The following is a 22736-nucleotide window of genomic DNA, read 5'->3' as shown; positions in this document are numbered from 1 at the left end:
AACCATGTGGCGGTGTGTGTTTTCCTTTCTTTTCCTTCTTGGAACTTGTGTCATAAATGTAATACGTATTTGCAAATGCAAGGTTGCAGTTTCAACTCAGAAACATGCAGGAGAGTTGACAATTAGGGCATTTTCCTCAGCTTGGACGCCTGCTGAGGGTAGTTTGGGTTTTCCTTTTAGAAAGAGAAACACGCGTTTTCCTCATTTAAAGACCAGAAAGGAATCAGGTGCTGCGAAGTTTGTCCCTTTGCACAGGATCACACATATGGCTGGAGATTTCCTCCTCAGGCTATTTTGTCGGCCCTTTTGGTTCCTTGACACAAAGATGGCCCAACTCAGCACATAGGTTATGACTTCTGTTAGTTTCACATTTGGAGGTTTTCTTTTTTTCTTCTTTAAAAAAAAAAAAGAACAATTAGAGAAGTACATTATTTTAGCACCCCACTGTAGTGGCCAGCCTTTTGAAAATAGAAATGGGCCGACATTGGCTGGGTTTGAGATGGTTGCAGGTGGAACTAGGGAGCAGGGTCAGGGACTCAGCGTGGCTCTCTGGTTGTGGGGAGAGGAAGGCCGTCCCCTGGGTGCTCCCTGGGTGCCAGGGGTGATGTCTGGGTGGAGACGCCGTGCACTTTATTTATAGCCTGCCTTATTCTAGAAGGGGCCTTAGGTCCCTTAGCACACTGGATCCCACAGGAAGCTTGTAGAAGTTATAAGCAGCTTTTCCAAGGAAATTACAGCCGTTGAGGTAGCAGAGGAATGAGAGCCCAAGGCTGCCTAGTCCCAGATTTGTTTCTTCCAGCATGTTGTCTTGATTCTTGGGAGGGAAGCAGAATTCTTAGTTTCCTGATTTAAATTTAAACTCAAATGGACCTAATTCTGAAAGACCTGGTGTGTGTTAGTGAAGGCTACTGCCTCTGCGTGGGCTGTCCTTCAACACAGAAATAAGGATTTGTTGTTAGGTCCTAATTCCATCCTCCCTCAGTGAGGGAGTCTCATTCTACGTGAACATGTTTGAACCCACGACCCTCAGCTGTCACACCATCGTCACACTGCTCAGGCTGAAGGATGCACGGTGGCTTTGAGTTCAGGCGTTGAGGGAGGAAAGGAAGATGCCTCTAATTTAGAAACATCTGGGGAGGTTTTCTATCGGCCTGTGGGTTTTCCTGAGGATCAGATGCTCAGAAGGCCCTCCTTCCTCCCCATCTCACCGACACACTTCTGTCTCACCACCTGCCGTCTTGAAAAGCGGGGAAGCTGGACAACTCTCTGGACGTTCCCTCTCATCGCTTGGTTCCATCCGCGAGAAGTCTGCTGCGGTAATTTGGACATGACCCCACTGCAGGAAGAGTGACGGGCATTTGTTTTCAGATGTGAGGGCTGACCAGGGGTGAAGGAGCTGGTCTTCGTGTCCCTTACGTGGAAAGGCCTGAAGGGTTACTTTGTTCTCTTAAGTTCTCCTCTTTGCTCTTGGATTCTCGGAAGCTATACCTTGGCTTCAGGACTGTGTTGCCCGTCTGTGCTAATAAATCCACCTCCTGTCATCGATGGAGGGAAACAAGGTGCAGCCTTATTTTATCACCAGGGCTGCACTTGAGCCTGTGCCATGTGCTGTCCTTTGCCCCTCGGTTGTTCTTACCGACACCCCTGTGATGTGGACAGGGCTGTCACCCCACTGACAGGGGACGAAGGTCCCCGAGTGGAGGAGATGCCGGGTGGGCACAGCCGTGGTGCCCGAGCTGGGCCGGGAGCTCTGTCCTGCAGCTGCAGAGGGTCATCGGCTCCGTGTGTCCGTGTGAGCACAGCTGTGGGTACCACGCTCAGGACGGTGAGCTTTCAGAGCCTGGAACCCACGGGTGGAAACTTGAAACGAGTGAGTCAGAGGTGGACACATCCACGGACGCTGGCTGTTAGATGGACAGGGAGTAAGTAAACTGTGGCCGTTCGAGTCGGACATGTGGGCCCAGGTGCCGTGAGCAGATGGCTATTTCCTGACACAGGGTTGCCCCCCCCCCCCCCCCCCCCGCCGTCTCCACGGTGGGGCTGTTCCTCGGGCCACGTCATGTGCTGAGTGGGGACCGACAGACAGGGTGACATTCCTTTCAGGATTGTGAGTCACCCAGCTGTGAACAGAGCCGCGGTGCAGGCTGTGCCCTGGGCTCTGGGGATGCAGGGGAGTGTGATGTGGGCACGAGGGCTAGTGGGCCTGGGGAGGCTGGGTGGCTGGAAGGGCATTTGGGGACTGGCATTGGGGCCGGTGACCAGGCAGGAGGCGGGGCTCGTGGGACCCCGCACCGCCTGCTGCGGAGGCAGAGCATCTTCAGATGTCTGACTGTGGATGACGGGACGGGGCCACCCTTCTGAGCCCGAGGACGGGGGCTCTGCAGGTGGGTGATGCTGGAACGAGGTTCCAGGCCTGTGGGATTTATTTGTCCTGCTTTCCCCTGTCTAGGCTGTCGCCCAACCCTGCTTGGTGAGCTCCTGGGCCGGCGCTGGACCCCATCCCGCTGTGACCACAGAGAGTTGAGAGAGAGTTGTAATTCAGTGTCATTTTCATGGAACTGTTTTGTCCAAGTTGTAATTTGAGTCCCTGCCCAAGCTTTCCAGAATAAGTGGAGAGCTTTCCTCAGGTTTCAGGTTCTAAAGTTCACAGCTCTTTCCATCACGAGGCCACAAGCGAGGCCGGCTCTCGGAGACTGTGGGGACGTGCCTGCTGTTCCACGTTTGCGGCAGCAGGAGCGTACTGCACAAAGCCCTTGAGGAGCGGGTGCCCACGATGCCAGGGTAGCTCTTTGTTGCTCTCCTGAGAGATGCCCAGCAGAGCGCTGCAAGATGGGTAGGGATTAAGTCCCTCCCTCCTGGTCTGGGGGAGGGGACAGGAGAGCTGCATCAGGCTTGTTTGAAATGCTCGTGATATAAATGGATAACGTTTAGGTTCTAGGCTGGGAATTATGACACAGCTGTAAGACCGCGCTCTCTCTGTGCCCGCCATCTCTTTGTGTACCCCCTTTATTCCGAGTAATTATGCTCCAGCCTCCCTGCATTGGGATCACGGGAAAGCTTCGAAGAAGACTCTCAGTATAACTTGTAAAATCAAGTAATGGGTATTGGGGGTATACGAGCGGAAAATGACTGTTACCCATTTTTGACAATAAATGATATCCAGACTTTTTTGGTCGTTTCCTTCATGTGGAATGTTGAGAAGGGAAGGCTGGTCATCCTGATGTATGGAAGAAAACATTATTTAAGTTGTTCAGATTGAGAAGTAATGATACGTAAATGAAGCCCGGGGAAGAAAGAGGGAATTGGTTCTTTATCAGAACTCCTTTGTTCTACTGACGGTTTGGTTTATTAAGTGGGGTTCACGAGTCCTACAAACCAACAGAGCCATCCTGCTCTATTGGAGAGCATAGGAGTCTTTCATCATCAGTTTTGGGGAAAAAGTACAGAAGAGGTGACTTGCTGAAACGTCAGCCATTCTGTACTAATGACTGTACAGAACAGCCGTGCCCATTCTCTTTCTTTTTTCTGTTTTTCAGGGTCGACATGTTAAAACAGGTCAGCTGGCAGCCATCAAAGTTATGGACGTTACTGAGGTAAGCTTGGGTCACAAGTGTTTTTAAAGCAATCGTTAGATAAAAAACAAGGATCCCCCTGTCTCTCCAGCCTACCATTTAAAAGGAATTGTGTTTGGAGAATCGATCTTAAGCAAATTGCATTCATGTGACACCATGGGTTCAGAAGGGCCAGCAGCTGAGCTGGCTGGGGTTGTTGCAGATGGGTCCCAAGTAACTAAGAATCAGTAGCATTTTCTTTAAAAAAAAAAAAGCACATCTGAGTGATGTCATCCTTGACAATATAATGGACCATAATTGGAAACATCTTCTCTAATGGCAAAGAAAAGATTTGAGAAGGGATCACAGAGGTCACCTGAGTAGGGAGGTCGAGGTTGGTGGGTGGGAAAAGCTTCTCTGGGGTATTAGGGCCACATTTGGGCCATTTCTTTTATTTTTAACATGGGGAAGGAAAACAGATACAGCCAAGTTCCCAGAGGTTTGAAAACAGAAACATCTGCTAGAATGCTGAGCAGATTGTTGGCAAAATTTAGTAGCAAAAAATAGTCCTTGAAATGGTCACATGAGGATTTACTGTGTAGCCTTAGATGGGAAGGAGGAGAAATTAACTCTAATGAAAGGTAAGTGTGTGTGAGCCCACGTGTGTGCGTGTACCTATACTCATGGGTCCACGTTTAATTAAAAAAAAAAAGCCATGGGTTATACTGAGCCAAATCCATCTTACTTTGAATTATTTTCATCTGAAACTTTATCCGCTCACGATTGCTTCTAACTTGCCTAATTATGAATAAGATTTACATCATATATCACAGATTCTAGAGTGAGTTAACCAGAAACCGTGAGGATTTGGGATGCCTTTAAATTAAGCCCTGATCACCTAAGCCTGGGGTCCGTGGAGGGTGAAAATGGCTAAACTGGTCTCAGGTGTGCGGTTGAGCATCTCGAGGGACGGCTCCTCCGCCCTCTTCTCCCCTCGGTCTCTAGTAACATGCTCATCGCCAGCACGCATGTTGTATTAGTAAGGATTAGAAATGTTGTCTCTGGACCACGGGGCAACTAACTGCTAGAACCTTATACAGATATTTGAAGATGTGACATTTTATGCCGTGACTGCTCTCTTTCCTCTGTCATTTTCTAATAATGGAAAAGTACCATTGCTTGGCTGGCCAGAAGATTCTTGTAACCTCCTGGGCGATTCTGTTGCGTGCTAGTGATCCTGTTGGACTCTTTCCAGTGAAATGCTAATTTTAAGATTACAGAGCAGTGAAGGAGCCGCCAATTCTGACTTCCTGTGACTTAAATACCACAGTCGGTTATTGATGAAGTGCCCTGTGCGTGGACCGATCGGGGCCCTGCCCACCGGGCCTCTGTTCACGCTTCCGTGCAGGTGGCCGGTGGTACAGCTGGAGCCTGCGTCGTCTGACAGTTGTCCGCACCCTCCTGACTCGGTTACTGCCAGACTCGGGGTACCGTTTTTAACGTCATCTTTGGGAATTCTGTGACGCATTTGCCAGCCCTGAGAGTTGAGGTTGTTTCCTGGCTTCAGCCCGTGCTGCCCTGGCTGACACGCTGCTGACATCTCCAAGGGCATCGAAGTGAGCTTGTCAGCTCTGTGGATGTCCTGTGCAACGTATGATCATTGCTTTAAAGTAAAAAGGCACGTTAAATCCTCATTCTTCCCCCACTTAGAGTCATCAATGTTGGTGCCCTGGTGCGTTTCCTCACCATCATCTCTCTGTGAGCACGGCTGTAAAACACGTACCCGTGTGTGTAAGAGACACTTTTGGTGAGCTGCATACGAGAGGTGTTTCCTTGTCTGAAAAAATCGGGCAGTGTTGGACAAGTGCATTTTCAAGATTCCTTTAAAAATAATTACGCAGAACCCCTGTGTTCAGGTAAAATGAAAACCAGACGGTGAGTCTTCAGAACAAAATACAAACCCAATCAACCATTTACTGTGTTGGCCTCTCAGGACCGTTTCTCGTGTGCCGTTTTCATGCAGTGACCTCTCTAGAGAGTGACCTGGGTGCTGTAGCCTGGTGCACACTCAGCGCCCCGAGCAAGCGTGATTCCGGGTGGAGAGCTTGTGCAGCTGGGCCCCTGGAGAGCAGGCCTCCCGCCCTCCGCATCCAGGGCCTGCCTCGGCTCTTGCAAAGTTGAGGGCGTTGGCCGGGGTGGGACCTGGGAGCAGGCTGGCAGGAGGGGGAATTCGCAGCTGCTGTTTCTTGTTGCAGCTCCAGCAGGAGGGGCTGTTGTAGAGGGTTCTGTGGCTGAGAGCGGGGTCCTGCGTGGTTTCAGACTCGACTCAGTTTCATCTCGGGAGCAAAAAGGTGTGGATGCGTATCCTTAGGAAGCCACAGACTCGTCCTGCTGGTTGAGCCTATTCCTTAGGTGAAATTGAGAGGCCGTTACCAGGCTACTGGGTATTCCTCAGGTTCCGAAGGCCAGAGGAGAGCAGGTGTGGGGAGGGAGGTGGCTCGGCTGCTCTGCCCCCCGCTGTGAGCTCTCAGCAGCCCTGAATAAACGCACTCCAGGCCGGCTGCCCCGAGTCCGCGGCTGCCGCTCTGGATTACGTGACCCTGGAAAACAAAGCAGACCGAGAATTCACGTTTCACCCTGGGGTGAGGTGCCAGGGGCTGTCTGGGAAACTGAGGGGTCTGGAAAGGAGGCATTTATTTGCTCGAGATGGACAAATGTCTTTACGTTTCTTCTTGGGCTTGAACTATTTTAAGAATCGATTTTCTTTAGGATTTTGAAGGGTTCTTTTTAAAGAAAGCGTGTCACTTATCTGATTGGTGGTGGGAAGGGTTGAAGGACGTGTTCAAACTGGACAAGACCAGGACATGAGATCTATAATGTGTTGTTTTTGTTTTTCAGATAATTGTAGATTCACGAGAATTTGCAGGAAAGCATCAGGGAAGCTCCTTGTACCCTGCACCCAGTTCCCCCAGGGGTAACATCTTGTATAACTATAATACAGGGTCACAACTGAAGTCCTGCACAAAACAAAGCCAGCTAAGGATCTGACCAGGACTCCAGTGTTTGTTAGATTATAGCAGATATGTCTGCCTGCACGGCTTAGAACCGAGGCAGCCACGAGAGTCGGCACTGATACAGTCCACAGAGCTCATTCAGACTTCCCCAGTTTGACATGCGCATGTGCGTGCGTGGTGTGATGCGTTTTGCGGGATACTTGAGTTGGTTGTTTGAATTCTTGATAGCCCCTTCATTTCAATCTTTGTGTCTCAATGTCAAACTTGTATTATTCCCATCACGCATAAGGGACTGAGTTTGTTTCTTGCAGTTGGGGTATCACGTTTCTGTTTAACACTCCGGAAGGTAAAAGAAAAAAAAATTATCTAGATCAGTAATTCTCAACTCGAGGTCCATAAACTCTTTAGGATTTGTTTCTGAGAATTGAATTTTGTGTTTTCATTTTAATAATTCCCACCCAACTTTTTTTTAATGAGAATGTTCATAATTACAGAACTGTTCAGAAAACGAACATTCTCTACCCTTCGCTAGATTCAACAACTGAACATTTCGTTTGTGTGTGTGGTACATGCGTATTGTTGTGATACCAAGATGCTTCACTTGTAAATACTTGAGCACACGTCTCTTAAAATACAGTCATAATCATAATACCACCTGAGAGGAGGAACGATTTCAGATTGTCACCTAATGCTGTCAATTTCAGTATCCTCAGTTGTGGCGAGAAAGGTTTTCTGACCATTTTTTCCCAGTCATAGTCTGGTGGAGGTTTATGCATTACATTTGGTTATCTTCTCTCTCTTTTTTTAAGATCTTTTTTAAAAAATTGAAGCATAGTTAATTTACAGTGTTGTGTTAGTTTTAAGTGAACAGCAAAGTGATTCAGTTATACATACACATACGTATATATATTCCTTTTCAGGTTCTTTTCCATTATAGGTTATTCCAAGATACTGAGTGCAGTTCCCTGTGCTCTGCAGTGGGTCCTTGTTTACCTGTTTTATATATAGTAGTGTGTTTATGTCAACCCCCCAAACCTAATTTATCGTCCTCCACCCCAACCCCCATTATCCTCTTTGGTAACCATAATTTTGTTTTCTATGTCTGTGAGTCTGTTTCTGTTTTGTAAATAAGTTTAGTTTTACTGTTTTTTTTAGATTCCACTTATGCGTGATATCATATGATATTTGTTTTTCTCTGACTTACTTCATTCAGTCTCTGTGTCCTTCCACATTGCTGCAAATGGCATTGTCCATTCTTTTTAATGGCTGAGTAATATTCCATTATATATATATCCATCGACAGATAACTGGGTAGGGAACATGAGGTACATATATATATGTATATATATACACGACGGTTAGCTTATCTCTTAAGTCACTTTTGCTCTAGATCAGTTCCTCTGCACCTCCATGTCCCTCCTACTTTTTTTTTTTTTTTAAAGAGAAATCGACTTTTGGAAGAGCTCAGCCAGTTGTTTGGTAAAATACCCCACGTTCTGGATTTGTCTGATAGTTTCCTCACGTTGTGCTTTAACTTGTTCCTCCTCCTGTATTTCCTGTAAACTGGAAATTAGGTCGAGGCTTGAATAGACACAGAATAAGAATTTTTTGGCCAGAACACCTCATTGGTGGCATTGGGCTCTTCCTGTTGCATGACCTCAGGGGGCGTGCCCACCCTGGTCGTCCCAGTGTTAGTAAAGCCAGTTTGACCTCTTGATGGAGGAGGCGACTGCAGAGTTCCCCACCGTCGAGGGGTGCCCTCAGCTCTGCACTGGGAGGTGATCTGCAGGTGACGCTGTGTGAATAGTTAGGACTACAAGGTGGTGGTTTTCAGAGTCTGTCTTCTAGGCTTGTTAGCTCGCATCAGTCTGTAAAGAAGAGTTTCCTTTCTTACCCACTCCCACCCTTTCTTGTCTTCTTTCTTATTCTAGATACTGCTGTAGACATGGGCAGTTTTATTTATTCAATGTGTTTCCATCAATTGTAGCTGCCGTTAGTATTATTTAATGAAATCATGCCAGATCTGGCCATGGGAGCTCTTTCAGGACTGCCTTCTGTAGCCCTTTGATATGACCCCATTAGTTTTTGAGTATTTCCTTGCTTTTTGGCACAAGTAGATATTTGAGGCTCATCTTCCAGAATCTGGATCCCTTCCTCTGAGGAGCCTTAGTTCCTTTCAGTGGGAAATGCATTTAGAAACCAATATCTGGATGCTGAGTGTGCTCATCGCTGATGAGGTTTTCTGCTTCTAGGCCCTTTTAGTAGATAGAGCTTGGGAATATATTTTTCAGAATCAATTTTTCCTTAATTTTTAAAATCTTGTGTATTTTGGATTCCTTCCCCTTTTCTCCTAGCCTGAAAAATCTTGGTTCCTAATAAAATAATATATATGTTTGCTTTATCCTTTTTTTTTTTTTTTTTTTTGCGCGGTACGCAGGCCTGTTACTGTTGTGCCCTCTCCCATTGCGGAGCATACGCTCCGGACGCGCAGGCTCAGCGGCCGTGGCTCACGGACCCAGTCGCTCCGGGGCACGAACCCGTGTCCCCTGCATCGGCAGGCGGACTCTCAACCACTGCGCCACCAGGGAAGCCCTGCTTTATCCTTTGATAAACATAAAATCACTTCAGAATTACAATAACAGTGGTACTCCTTAGCAATAGGCATGGAGTGAAGTTTGCTTTCTCTGAAGCTGTTTCTGTCCTTAGGCTCTATCTGTGCCGGATTTACAGAGTGCTATATTCAGAAGTTACTTGAAATACTAGTTTCTCTGTATGGCTTATCAATTTGCTATGTAGCTACCAGCTTCAGTTTCTATTTTAAGTCATTTATAGAGGGTTTCCTTTTTCTCCCGATTTAATTTTTGAATGTGTGAATCATTTACATGTTTCACAAGTCAAAACTCTATAAAAAGGCACATATTTCAAAATATAACCTCAAAAAGCTTAGGCTTGACCGTCTGGATGACGGGCCACCGCCTACCCAATACTGCCGTGCAGCTCCGCGCCCTATTTGTGTTTGACAATTGCTTTGGGCAAAGGAGGGCTCATCCTCTTGGGGTGATGCAGAGAGAACAGAGGCAGACAATACGTAGTGCTTCATGGCAGACAGACATGAAATGGTGCTCTGTGGGCTGACGTTTCGCTGCAGCCCATCACCGCCCCCAGTCCAGTCTTCGGGCTGGACTGGCCCCATGGTCCTTCCTTCACTAGGCCTTCCTGGCGTAGGATGGGGTCAAAGTGGTAGATTCTCAAAGTGTGGTCTCCCAGCAGGCGCGCCTGGGAATTTGTTAGAAACGCAGTGTCTCAGGCTCCATCCCAGACTCCTGCATCAGAAATGCTGGATTGGGGCCCCAAGTTCTGGGTTTTAGTAAAGCCCACGAGGGGATTCGGAGGCACCCTCAAGTTTGAAAACCCTTGTTCTAATGGACCATAAGGAGAGAAGCCGCCCCCTCACACCTGCAAGTTGAAGGATTCCAGCTTAGAGACACTGAGCCTTCGTGCCGAGGAGCACATTGCTAGTCGGATTTCAGGGACTAGAACTCGGATCTCTGATTCCCAGCTGACAGAGCCTTTGAAAGTATTAACAATTTTAAATGTCAGGTTCTCAGTAGGCTTGTTGATAGAGCTGATACGGTCTGGACCCTAAGGGATGGGTGGATATTGCCCATCAGATCAGCCAGCGCAGCCTGTCTTTCAGTCCTAACAGCTGAAGTGTTGGTGATTGGTGATTGAGGCATATTCCTTGGAGGATGGGAAGATGCTGGGCCTGATGCCCACTGGGGTGCAGGACGCTGGTCGGCAGGTTTTGGTGGGTGCCCTCCCTACTCCCGGCGTAACGCTGCTAGTGATGGGAGAGTGAGAGCTGCGTAAAACCTAGCCTCTGCCCGTGGTCAGCCTGGGGAGGCAGGTGCCGCAGAAGAAGCGGCCCGATGTAGGGCACGTCTGATGGGCTCTGATGGGCTTTGAGTGCCGTCTGAGCTGGGTCCACGGAGGAGGAGACGGATGCTCGCTTGCGGGGCGTCCATGCTCAGGCAGGAGGAAGGAGCAAACCCGCTCACCCCGGTGACAGGGCGAGGCCCTGTGAGCCTAACAGCTTTACCACTGTTCAGCTGCAGGGGGCACGATGTACTGAACGTGCTGCTCTTGTCTGGACAGGAGTGAGAGCAGAGGGAAGGGAGGGAGAGGTCTCTGTGGACTGTGACCTATTGTCCCTTCCTTCTGGCCCTCAGAGGCCGGTTAGACGCTGCAGGCCTGACAGCTTGGTCCTGGCTCCTTGCCCCTAGCCTCCTGTGGCTCTGGCAGGCTGGCCACGGGGCTGACCCCATCGTCAGGGGCGCGGTCAGTGCATCAGTGTCAGCTGTCAGCTTCAGCGGCAGGCTGTGTGCCCCCTCTTCCAGATACTCTTTCCTTATCTTCTGTTTCTTAGCTGCCTTAACGAACTACCTTCTCTCTCTTAGCTGCTGGGAGAGAAATGATGCACAGGTTTGTGGGATGCTAAATTTTATCTGGCATTTTCTTACCTTCAGTTACTTCTAACTTAATTGGAACGATCTTGATATTAGATTTCAGCTTCCTAATTTGGATCGTCTTCCTCAGCCTTCCTGTAGATAAAGGTCACAAGTGGTACCTCTTTATTATTATTGTAATATTGGTATAACGCAAGTCCTTGAAGAAAAGTTCTTAAAGTTCATTAGAAATTGATTAAGCTTTGATTTATTATAATTAAAAAATATGGCAGTAATTTTGAGAACCAGTAGTCCCACTGTGTCCCCACCAATCACACCCTTATTTTCACAATCACCTCCCTAAGAAGACTTCTAAGATTTTGTTTTTTCCTAATCACCCCAATGAAAATTTACAGTCTGCACACATCTGCTCATGTACTGTACGTGTATCTTTATACATAAAAGTGGTAGGTTTTTTTCCTACACCTCTTAGAATCACTTTTCATCCCCTTAGAGGGCGATGTCACCCCATTGAGAACACCTGGTGTAGAGCAAATAAGCATGGACCTTTTACAAAAGAGCTAGGGTGCATTTTGTACTATTTCTAATACTTCCTTCTTTAAAAAGTTCACTAGATACTAGAATTCATCTTCAGTGATCAAGTGTAGAGTGGATGAAGTGAACTGATAGTTTTTAAGGACCTGTGCCAGGCGTTGCGTTGGGTGTGGTACAGGCTCGGCTGGAATTCATGGATGTCCTTCTCCCCTGCATCTACAACAGATGGAAGAACAAAGGTGGGACTTGGGCCACAAGAACAGACTGACTGTAAAGCCTGCTCCGCTTCTGTTTTTTTTATTTTACGTTTAAATTTTCTTGAAGTATTGATTTACAATGTTGTGTTAATTTCTGCTGCACAGCAAAGTGACTCAGTTATACATATATACATTCTTTTTCACATTCTTTTCCATGATGGTTTATCACAGGATATTGAGTATAGTTCCCTGTGCTCCACAGTAGGACCCTGCTGTTTATCCAGCCTGTTTATACTAGTTTGCATCTGCTAATCCCACACTGCCAGTCCTTCCCGCCCCCAAATTTACTCCCCTTCCACTATCCTTCTTTCTTTAAAAGTAATGTGAAGTTAACTTAGGGTTAAGTCAAACTGCTCAGCAAATAGGTACCTGTGGATGTGTTTTGAAGATAACTCTGCTGGTGAGGATGTGACAGGTTTTGTAAAGGATTAGAGTTTTTGTTTTTGTCAAGGATAGAATGTGTTTCTATTTGGGATTGATTTCTTCTAATTTAAGAACGTAGGGCTTCCCTGGTGGCGCGGTGGTTGAGAGTCCGCCTGCCGATGCAGGGGACGCAGGTTCGTGCCCCGGTCCAGGGGGATCCCGCATGCCGCGGAGCGGCTGGGCCCGTGAGCCATGGCCGCTGAGCCTGCTTGTCCGGAGCCTGTGCTCCACAACGGGAGAGGCCACAACAGTGAGAGGCCCGCGTACCGCAAAAAAAAAAAAAAAAAAAAAAAAAAAAGAATGTAACTGGGAACTTACAAAATATGAAAATTCTCCTGTTCTTGTCTATTTCATAAGTAAATAAGTAGAGGCAGGTTAAGATTAGATGTTGTATGTTTTTCACACTGAAAAGCCTTCATTTTATGTACTGATGACAACACGATGTTACGAAGGTGATTGATTGACCTGCCCAGAATTCCATAGCTTGCTGCAGAATAACACCCCCCGATCTTCTTTTATTGCACGGTGACATCTCCTGCTTCACTTGGGGAGCACAGCTCTGTGTCCTGTACTTGGGGTCTAACTGGCACCGGGTAACTAGTCACAATGCCCAGTAAGTTGTAGGTACTCGAATCTTTGACGAATTGAACAGGGTGTTCTGGTTTTGGTGGGCACTTGGAGAAACACGTCATAGTTGTACAGTATTGGTTTCATCGTCCAAGAAAATTACAGTCATGTATTGTTGCAACAGAGAACTCTTGGAGGTATGACCGTGTTTTATAGCCTTCTCATTTTTTGTAATAAAAAGTATTAAAAATAACCGTAGGTGTTGCACATTAATCATAAATAAATAATAGTAAAACCTGCTCTTCGCACTTGAACTACGTTCCTCTAGGAAGGAAAATAGAGGAGTCTCTTAAAATCACCAGTGGTTAGAGTGAGTGAGTACGTTTCCGGCTTTTGTGTTTAGAATGGTCGCTGAACTAATAAAGATGATTTATTTACTTTCCTCCTCTTTCCTGTGAACATAAGTTCGAGGCCTGTAAATATTTTTCAGAGTGAATTTATAGTTCATGAGCCTCGTCGAAAGCCGGCCGCGTTTATTTAACAGTCACGTCCTGGCTTTTACTGTCAGACAGCGTTAACACCTTTGGTAGACTAGGGCCTAAGGTTCAATTTAATAAAGCTTCAGCTTCCCTACCTGTAAAATGGAATAATAATTCCTACCTCACAGGCTTTTGTCAGAATTAAAATTATATAATAGATGTAAAGTGTCCAGCATATAATTTTTACGTGGTGAATGAGGGTTTCTTTGTTCCCTTCTCATTAAAGATACTAAAACAATATAACTCATCACTTTTGCTGAAGAGACGTTTTAACACACACACCTGCCCTCCTGAGCAGCTGTTCTCTGACCTCTCCAGAGGTCAGACCTCTCCTCCTCCTCTGTGTCCATCCTCTCTGCCTCAGGTGGCGTCTTTGTCCCCCGGCGTAGTCACACTGTTTGGTTCTTCGGGACCACTTTTGTCTGGCCCTGTGAGCTGTCTGCTAGGGCTGTTTTAATGGCTACCTGGAGAGCCCCATGATCGTTGCATGCTTATGTTAATTCTGTACTGGGTTATAAACGCTGTGGGGAGCTAACTGTTTTAGGGTTCTCATAGCATTTCCAGGCTTTGGACAGAGCCCATCACATGGGTGGCGCTCAGCTTCTGTTTGCTGCTTCTGAACAATGTCCTGGCAATTTTAAAGGAGAATTTCCAAAGTGTTTTGAGTGTTGGCAAAAAAAAATATCTATATCTATCTATCTATATCTATCTATCTATCTGTCTATCTCTATACCCTTTTATAACAATAGAGACAGCCCTTATTTTAATATGTATGTATTTTTTCTGTTGCTTTGTGGTTTACAAAAAAGAAAGAAAATTAAATCGGAAAAGAAAAATATTACCATCCATTCTTACTGGAAATAAGAAAAAGTACTCATGGATTTGGTCAGATGCAGTTTGTGTTCATTGGGACTGGAAAGGGCATATGTCAGCCATGGTTTGCGGGCTTTTGTTTTCGTGCCTTGAAATGCTGTTCATGAAGTTGCACTAATTCATTCATTTAAACAATTACTAAACACTTCGTCTTTTTAATGCAGACTCTTCTCAGATGTAGGGTGGAATAGAAAGATTAATTTTGCTCCAGAAGGAGCTGTTCTTAATCTCTTGGTAAAATAAAACTTGCCGTGAAAAGGAGCTCTTTGTAATCGTTGATGAGCCCTCCTCTCCAGGCAGATGCAGCTTCCCTGTCACTTCATGAATGGAAGGCATTTTTCTAAGGAAAACAAATAGTTGAATTTAAAGAAAACACCCAGCAATTTTTGTACAACCTGAATTGCTGTTTTGAAAAATACGGACACTGTACTTTAACAATCCCATCCTCCCTCCCCACCAGCTGCTTTTTTTTTTTAATTTGGGGGCTCTAAATGCAAAATTTGATTTCAGCATCTTGATGCTTCCCTCCTTCCATTCCTAGCAAACTTATTAAAAAAGTGTGCATTGGAGGTCTTCAAGACCATCTTCAGGCCTAATGATTCCCTAGAAGGACTCACAGGGCTCCGTCTATAACTGCGCCCTCCGCTGTGATTTACAACCAAGGAAGGACACAGAGCAAAGTCAGCAGAGGGAAGAGGCGCATGGGATGAGGTCCAAAGGAATCCAGGCACAAACTTCCAGGAGTCCTGTCGCGGTAGAGTCAGGTACATGATTCCTCCAGCAGTGAGCTGTCCTAACACACGTGCAGTGCTCTCCACCAGGGAAGCTCCTCAGAGACGCAGGGCCTGGAGTTTTATCTGGAGCTGGTCACGTAAGCACCCTCTGCCTGGCATGTACCTGAAATTTCAGACTCCCTGCAGGGAAGTAGGTGTTCAGCATAAACCGTATTGTCTGTTCAAACACCCCAGGAACAGGGAGCCACCCTTCTCAATCCAGGGGATGTTGGGAACCCTCCCAAATCCAAGGTCCGGTTGCCAGCGCAGGCCGCAGCTTTGCACACAGGCCTCTGCAGGGGTAGCAGCCTCAGGCCTGGGGATCAGACTCTTCTCCTGGACTCTGTGCAGCATCTCATTGGATGTCTGGTCTCCTGTGAGTCCCTCATCTTCCCCTGAAGCCTGTTCCACCCACAGCCGTATCCTTTGTCCGTCGGGGGGCGTCCCGCCTTCCACTCAGGGCACAGAAGCCCCGGCGTCCTGCGACCGCTGCCTTCCTGCCACGTACTGCTCACCCCGTCTGTTAGGAAATCCTGTCAGTGCTGCCTTCAAATGGTATCCAGTTTGGCTCAAAATCGTCATGGCCGGTGGTGGCCAGTGGGACAGCTGGGCCATGGGTCAGTAACTGTTGACTCCGGATTAGAGGTACAAGAGGGTTTGTAAGCTATTTTTTCTGCTTCTGTGTGTTTGAAATTCATAAGAAGTTAGCATAGTTTGTGAGTCTGTAAGAAAATCTTACACATGTGAATCTTGCCTGTGTGTGTGTGTGTGTGTGTGTGTGTGTGTGTGTGTGAAGTATGACATGCATACAAAAAAGTGCACAAATGACAAATCCAGGACATTTCTGAAAACTGAACTCACCCCACTCATGAATCAGCAAGAAACGGAGTGTAGCTGGCAGCCCAGGAGCGCCTGGTGGCCCTTCCGGTCACCACTCCTCCCCCAAGAGTAACCACCCTCCTGACTTCTAACACGATCCATTATATTTGCTGTGTTTGTGGTTGATGTGCACGGAACCATAAGGTACTGCTGTGTCCGCTTCTTTGACTTGACCTTACGGTTGCGAGAGCCGTTCACACTGCTGCACGTAGAGAGCGTTTGTTTATTCTCTCTGCTCTTAGTATTCTGCGACGTCACACGAGCTTCCAAGAGAACAGTCTCCTCCGGGGGGCGTGGAGCTCCCTGAGTAGCCTGGTGCCAGTCGTGCATGTAGCAGGTGCTGAACTGAATTGCTACAGAAACAAGGAAATTGACCTGGTGGAGGAAGTTCTCCTTGAACGGATAAGAGATGCTCAGGTGCACATTATAGGGAAAACAGACCTTCGCTTCTTAACTTCTTGTGTTTTGGGCATGATTAAATATTTCTTTTCTGGTTTAATTTTATCTGCTTAACTGCAAGAGTTAAGAGAAAAGTCGGCGTCGCTAACTTTCGATGATCAGGGATAAAGTGGGAACTTCTCTCTGAACTCCATCTCCCTTGGCTTTGAGTTTCCCTGCTGTGACAGGTCTCCAGCAGAGAGTTCTTACCCAGCGTCCTCGAGGAGTCTCCATGTCACACTGCTGCTGACTGTTCATCCTCTTTGAGCCGCTGGTCATTTTTCTGCTGACCCTGTGATCTTGGCAGGGGTCCTCCCCTCCCCGCTTCAGGGATAGAGGTTTGGGGTGACATGCAGACGGGGAGATGGACCCTGACAAATGGGATTCCAGCCCATTCCATGGGGGCCAGCCCGAGTTCTTGCCCCCCCCCCCCCCCGTCCAGTCCCCCTCCCCCTGCCCCAGCCACGGTCCCTCCCAGACCTTCACAGGAGACCCTCTCAGCGCTTGCTCTCTCTCCTTTCTGACCACAAGGGTGTTTTAAGACAACACACAGCAAAGCCTTTGGTGAGGCATTTTGTTGTAGCCTTAGGGCAGCAGGAACAGGCGTAACTGTTGGGTCGAGGGACTGTGTGGCCATGTGGTGGGCCCCTGGGTGACCTCTTCTGTGAGTGAGAGAGAGAGAGAAGGTGTTTATACCAGGAAAGAGCTGGCACCCTCCTTGTTGTGGTTTCATTTCAAGGAAACATCTAGTCTCCTCTCACTTTTGTTCACTTACTGGAGAGGCTGGATGTGTTTTTGCCTGAGGCTAGAACTAAAGAAGACCCCGTAGTTATTGTTTCTCCTTAAGTAGTTTAGAAAGAAGAAAGCAGTTTATTTGGAAAAGAGCTGCAGAGATGGTTTTGTTCAAAAGGGGCAAGGAAAAGAAGACCTTTGAGAGAGAGGAGGTTAACATTTGGAATCACGAGGTCCAGCAGCAGTGTCTCTTTGGCCCTTTGCGAGAGCAGGGGCCGGACTGGACTCGACTGTCACATACGATGCTGTGCTTGCGGACCTGACTGTTTTGATGATGTGATGAATGTGGCCCTGATACTCTGAAGGAGGCACGTGGTCCTGACACTCTGAATGACGTCCCTGTGCACGTGGTCCTGACTCTTCCGAATGATGAGGGTGATACTGCTCACCCAGTTCCAGCGGTTTTTTTTTCCCTCTCATCTCCCCTACCTTCTTTTACCTAACACGACACGTCTTTATGCTGGTTTGAGGAAGTACAGCGACATGTCTTGCTGTGCTTGTGTAAGTGCTTCGTGACGATACCATGGTTCACATGGGATGTGTGGTGGCGGGGAGGTTTAGGGTAACTGCCGTCTTCGCTTCGTTCACAGACAGAAGGGGCAGAAGGTGGAACATCAAAGATGCTTCTTCACGGTGAAGTCTAACAGAGTGAGTGGCTATTTCTTCAAGAGAAGCCCCACGCCTTACCAGTAACCACCAGTCCTAGTTATTTGCCTCTGTGTTAGTGTTTTCCCCTAGGGGAGGGTGGAGAGCAGATGCGCACTGCTCCTTTCTTTGCTGGTCGGGCTGGAGATAACTGGACCCGAGTGCTGGATGGTGTGGGTGCGCTGTTCGTGGGGTGGTGGCCTGGAGCTCGTGGAGAGTGCTGGCTGGCACTGTGCAAGTACGAGGACTCTGCCTCTTCCTCTTCCCCCACAGTGCCCGTGCCTGTGACCCTGCCCCGGCTCTGATACAGCAGAGTTCACAGCCGAGGCTGCTTCAGTAAGGCTGAGGTCATCACAGGCGGAGAATGTTTTCTTAACTGCTCTGGTCATGGGCGCTTAGATGTTTAAGGTCTTCTGGGCCTTTGAATGTTGCTGCTTAGTTCTGTTCATCCTCTCCTTCCCCCTGTTTAGTACACTTAACAGTGGTGAGTTTATGGTCTATAAATTCTGGCTCTACAAAGCAGTTGGAACCAAAAGTTTAAATGACTTCTAGATTACTGTTTTTGTTTTTATTTATGAAATGTAGATATTCTAGGGAGAAAATCCAGAGAAAAAGAAAGATGAGAAAAAGCATTTCATAATTCTGTCCCCTTGGTTTGTTTACTGTTAACATGTTCATATTAGTATTTTTCTAGTTTCATATATAGAGAGATATGTACATATACATGTAAAATTGTTCTTTAAATGGTGAAATAGCCTTTTCTCTAACATTAAAAGTAACATACGCATCTAGCAAATAGGAAGATGGAAACATGTTTTCCCTCGCCCCGCGCGCCCGCCTCCACCAGGGTGAGTGCGGCTGACTTTCTGGCGTGTTTCCAGTCTTTTCTGGGATTGGAGCTGTTTCTTAGTGCTGCCGATCACTCAGTTTCCAGTTGAACATGTGTGTTTGTCTGTGTGGCTGCATTTAGTTTAAAAATAAGTTTGTGCCTATCCTAGGAGGATTTCTCCTAAGTAATTTAGAAGGTGAATTCCTTAGCCTTGTCTAGTCCCAAACATACACTTCACATAACTTTGTTTTAGTCGCCGCCTCACAGTAAACTGCTTCCTGTAAGCTTGTTGATGTGCGCGTTTACTCTCTATATTCACGTAGTGGTTACTTCTGTGCGTGTCCTGTGTTTGGGCGGTGTGTCCTTTAGACTGTGAACTCCTTCAGAATAGGCCAGTTTGAGTAATTTCATAACACCCTGTGATGAGAAGCACTTTGTAGTTTTTACTAAGATCTTGAAAAGTGGGCACTCATTGCCACTGTACATACTGGTTACTTAATATACTTTTCCTTGACAGATGCTCCTTAAATGACAAGGTGTTTGCCATTGTCTTTATTCTTTTAACTTATCTGAATACAAGGAAAAGCGAAGTTAGGGAAAGGAAGCAGCATATGACTTAAAAAAGCCTGACTGTTCGAAACCTCTTTGGTAGATTCTGTGTATTTCTATTGACACTAGACTTACACCTTCCCTCCGTTGAATAGTTGAGGGGGTTCGGTCCCAATGCTTGTTTCCGTATCATCTCCAGCATCTGTTGCTTCCTTTGTGTGGGAGGGAGATGCGGCTGCCAGGCTGTCTCTAAGTGGGGCTGTGACATCACGCCTGATGGACGGGCCCAGCCGTGGGGTCTCCAAGTGTGCTTTGGCAGCAGGCACACCAGGCACAGCTGGTCTGACAATGTACTTATCTCCTGCAACTCCATGAAAGTTATTTGGTGTACAGTGGAGTGATGCCAATGGGTACTTACTTGATGGGGAAGGCACGAGTGACTCAAGAGCCCAAGAATGGTTTTCGGTGCAGACTTGAAGATTTCAGTGAATTCAAAGTACCATTGTCTTACTGAGTTTTTGCCTCTAAATCATTTAGTGCAGCGCTGATGGAGACATGCTAACTTTCTTCATTCGAAGTTTAAGAAATGGTCATTTTGGTAGAGCAGGTAGTTGAAACAGTAGGGAAGACTGTGGACAAGCAATCAGAGCGAATTTACTTTGATTCAAATCTCAGAAGGTTTGCTGTGTCTGAGACACATTTCGTAGCAGCTTGTGTACATTTTTAGTTTTTTGTTTTTTTTTTTTGCGGTACGCGGGCCTCTCACTGCCGTGGCCTCTCCTGTTGCAGAGCACAGGCTCCAGATGCGCAGGCTCAGCAGCCATGGCTCACGGGCCCAACTGCTCCGCGGCATGAGGGATCTTCCCGGACCGGGGCACGAACCCGCATCGGCAGGCAGACTCAACCACTGCGCCACCAGGGAAGCCCTCGTGTACATTTTTAGATGGAATGTTTAGGGGAGATTCCATGGTACCACTGGGTTTTTTTCCTTTATATATCTCTTTAATGTGTATATATTAACTTAATTATATTTATATTATATATTATGAATTACTACATACTATATTTACGTAATTAAAGTTTAATCACTTGTGCGGAAGCCTTTTCCCTGAATTGACACTGGTTTTTATAATATTTGAAAAAGTTCAACATGCTATTTAAAAACACATGGGTCTCTAGAATTTGTTACTTATTATATCTCTGAGATTTTATGACTCCCCCCCTCCCCAAATAGTTAAGGATGTCCTTGTCTTCAGTTAAAATTAGCCACTGAGGGGCTCTTAGCTCTGAACAGCGAGCTTCAAATTAACCCTTTATTTACTCTGGACTCTTAACTCCAGAGGCATTTCTTTCTTCCTTTTAAAAGGCGTAGAGAACCTTAAATTTTAAACTCAGTCTTACCCCCTCCTGCATCTGTGCTTAGTTAGATAAACCGATCAATCTAATGAATTCTGCAGACAGAGGCTACCGCGCTCTGTGTGCCTGTTTTAGCCCAAGGCTCAGTATTCCACAGACAGACAGCTGGTGAGTACACACGCGTGTAAACATCCACGCACAGACGCGAGGTCGCCCGCTTATCCTGAGCCTGGCAGGAAAAGAGGGTGTTTTCTGATTTCTCCTACAGGTGTGTTTAGTTTCATTGCTCGCTCAGTCCAGGCTCTGGTGCTGTGGACGTGCTTTTGCGTCCTGTGAGCGTCCTTGCTTCATCCTGTGTTCTGTGACCCCTCTGGTCTGGGTCCCTCCTGTGCTGGCTCTTCCAGCCCCTCGACTCTCTCTGGAAGGTCTGCCCGCCTGCACCTTGGCAGGGCTCCCCTCCCCCGGGGGTAGCCTGATGCCCTTTCCTGGTGTGTCTCTCCATCTCTGCATCCTGCCCCTGGCTGCCATCTGTGCAGAAGAGGCCTTCAGCCAGCTGACTGAATGCACGTGTTCCGTGGAGGAGCCTACACAGGGACATGGTTCTTGCTAAAAGGCCGTCGAGAAATGTGACATCTCAAACTCGCGGCCTTCGTGTTTGGAGTCCCGGCAGATGGTGAATTTGGTGGTTTGTGCTGCTGGTTGCAGGTGGATGGCAGGGGCTGGTTCCACCAGGATGACACCCTTCTTCGTGCGTGGGAGTTTGGGTGGGTGAGTGACCTTTCCGGGTTTCCACTGGAGAAATGTATTTGAAGACGGAACTAACTGGTTTGCATTTTGGTGGAGTCGCTATTGAGGTAGTGACTTTGTACGTTGTGTTGGTGGTGACGGCCCTGGTTTCCTCCCCTCCCCTCCCCTCCCCTTCCCTTCCCTTCCCTTCTCCAGCCCCATCGCCTTGAGGGCAGAACAGGGTCTCTGTGGCCCGACTCTTGGCCTCTCTGAGAGTTCGTTTTAACACACCCACTCCGAGGTGGCCAGCCTGACCCCAGGGCCGCGCGGACTCTCACTGTGTGTGTTGCTTCACAGACACTCAGCACATAGGGCGGTGCTTGGTGGTCCGGGGGTCGGTGGGGGGCGTGCTGGGTGCTCTTTAGGGAGCGTCTGGGTGACCGTTGCGTCTGTGATGTCCCAGGCCGGCTTTTCCGGTCCCTCTCCAGCAGTTCCAGCCTGCAGCTTACTCTCCGCAGTGTGTGTGTGCGTGTGTGTGTGCGCGCGCGCGTGTAAAAGGGGGAAAAATGGATTAGGTAACGTGATCTCACGGAGCTATTTTTAGACCAGCATGACTTATTACAGTTTTGTGAACTGTGAATGTAGTACCCTGCCCTGAAGTTCTATATAAAGTGATTAATAACAAAAAGTTTGCTGATCGCTTATCTTTCCTGTGATGTAAAAACAAAGGAATCTACACCTTTCCTTTGCTTTAAATAACTGCTGGTTGAGGGGATAGGGGACTATCTGAGGTAAAAGAAGTGAGGTTAAGATACGATATTGAAGTTGCATCTTCAAAATTTGTGGAAACTTTTTGTTTGCCTCTTTATATCGGAGAGCCTTAATCCTGTATTATTGTCTTCCACTCTTAAAATTAAAAATTTGTTTTCTGGAAAACAATTTTTATTCCTGTATGCGATAAAATTCACGTTTTAAACAGTAACTCTGTATATCTTTTAAAGTCACAGTCAAAAGAAAAATTATTTTCTGATAAAATACAAATAGTACTCACCATCAGCAGTGCCATTTATTGTGATCACAGCATGTCTCAGAATGAAAACACTGGGAATGAAGCTGTAGCAGGGCGAGTTTGTCCCCCTCGTAGCTGTGACGCTCCTTAAAAGCTTCAGAATACAGTTGATTAATACCAATCTCAGCACTGAGTCATCTTCTTTCTAAATGAATCACATAATGAAGATAATTGGTTCTCTCTCTCCTCCCATCTTTTTGGTATCTGGAGTTCTGGCATCTCTCCACATTTTCCCAGGAGGAGGCCCTGTAGTTTATCGGTGCGTCCTTGTATGAGCAGGTGACACGTCGTTGAAGACGCACGTCGCTAACTGTTCTCCAGCAGGAGACCTGAGCAGACCGTGCAGTCAGCTTACAGTGGGACGACCGTTTCAGGATCCGGCTGTTGCTCTTGTCGGGGGCCGGCACCCTCGCTTGGCCTTTCAGCCGTCACAGCAGGGAGTCGATAAGCCTGGCA

General features: G+C 47.2%; 1 protein-coding gene across 50 annotated transcripts in view; it reads left to right on the top strand.

Moving 5' to 3' along the window:
* MAP4K4 (mitogen-activated protein kinase kinase kinase kinase 4) overlaps nt 1-22736 on the top strand; it is a 174303-nt gene that overhangs the window by 78309 nt on the left and 73258 nt on the right. For all 50 annotated transcript variants that reach the window (XM_049696030.1, XM_033401730.2, XM_049696043.1 and 47 more), the window contains one exon: nt 3537-3593. In XM_049696030.1, coding sequence (XP_049551987.1) covers nt 3537-3593 — 57 coding nt within the window. The remainder of the gene's footprint in view (nt 1-3536; nt 3594-22736) is intronic.

Source organism: Orcinus orca, chromosome 13 (assembly GCF_937001465.1).
Source record: "Orcinus orca chromosome 13, mOrcOrc1.1, whole genome shotgun sequence".
Classification (NCBI taxonomy): Eukaryota; Metazoa; Chordata; class Mammalia; order Artiodactyla; family Delphinidae; genus Orcinus; species Orcinus orca.
The sequence above is the reverse complement of the archived record's forward strand: the minus strand, read 5'-3'. Positions and strand labels throughout refer to the sequence as shown.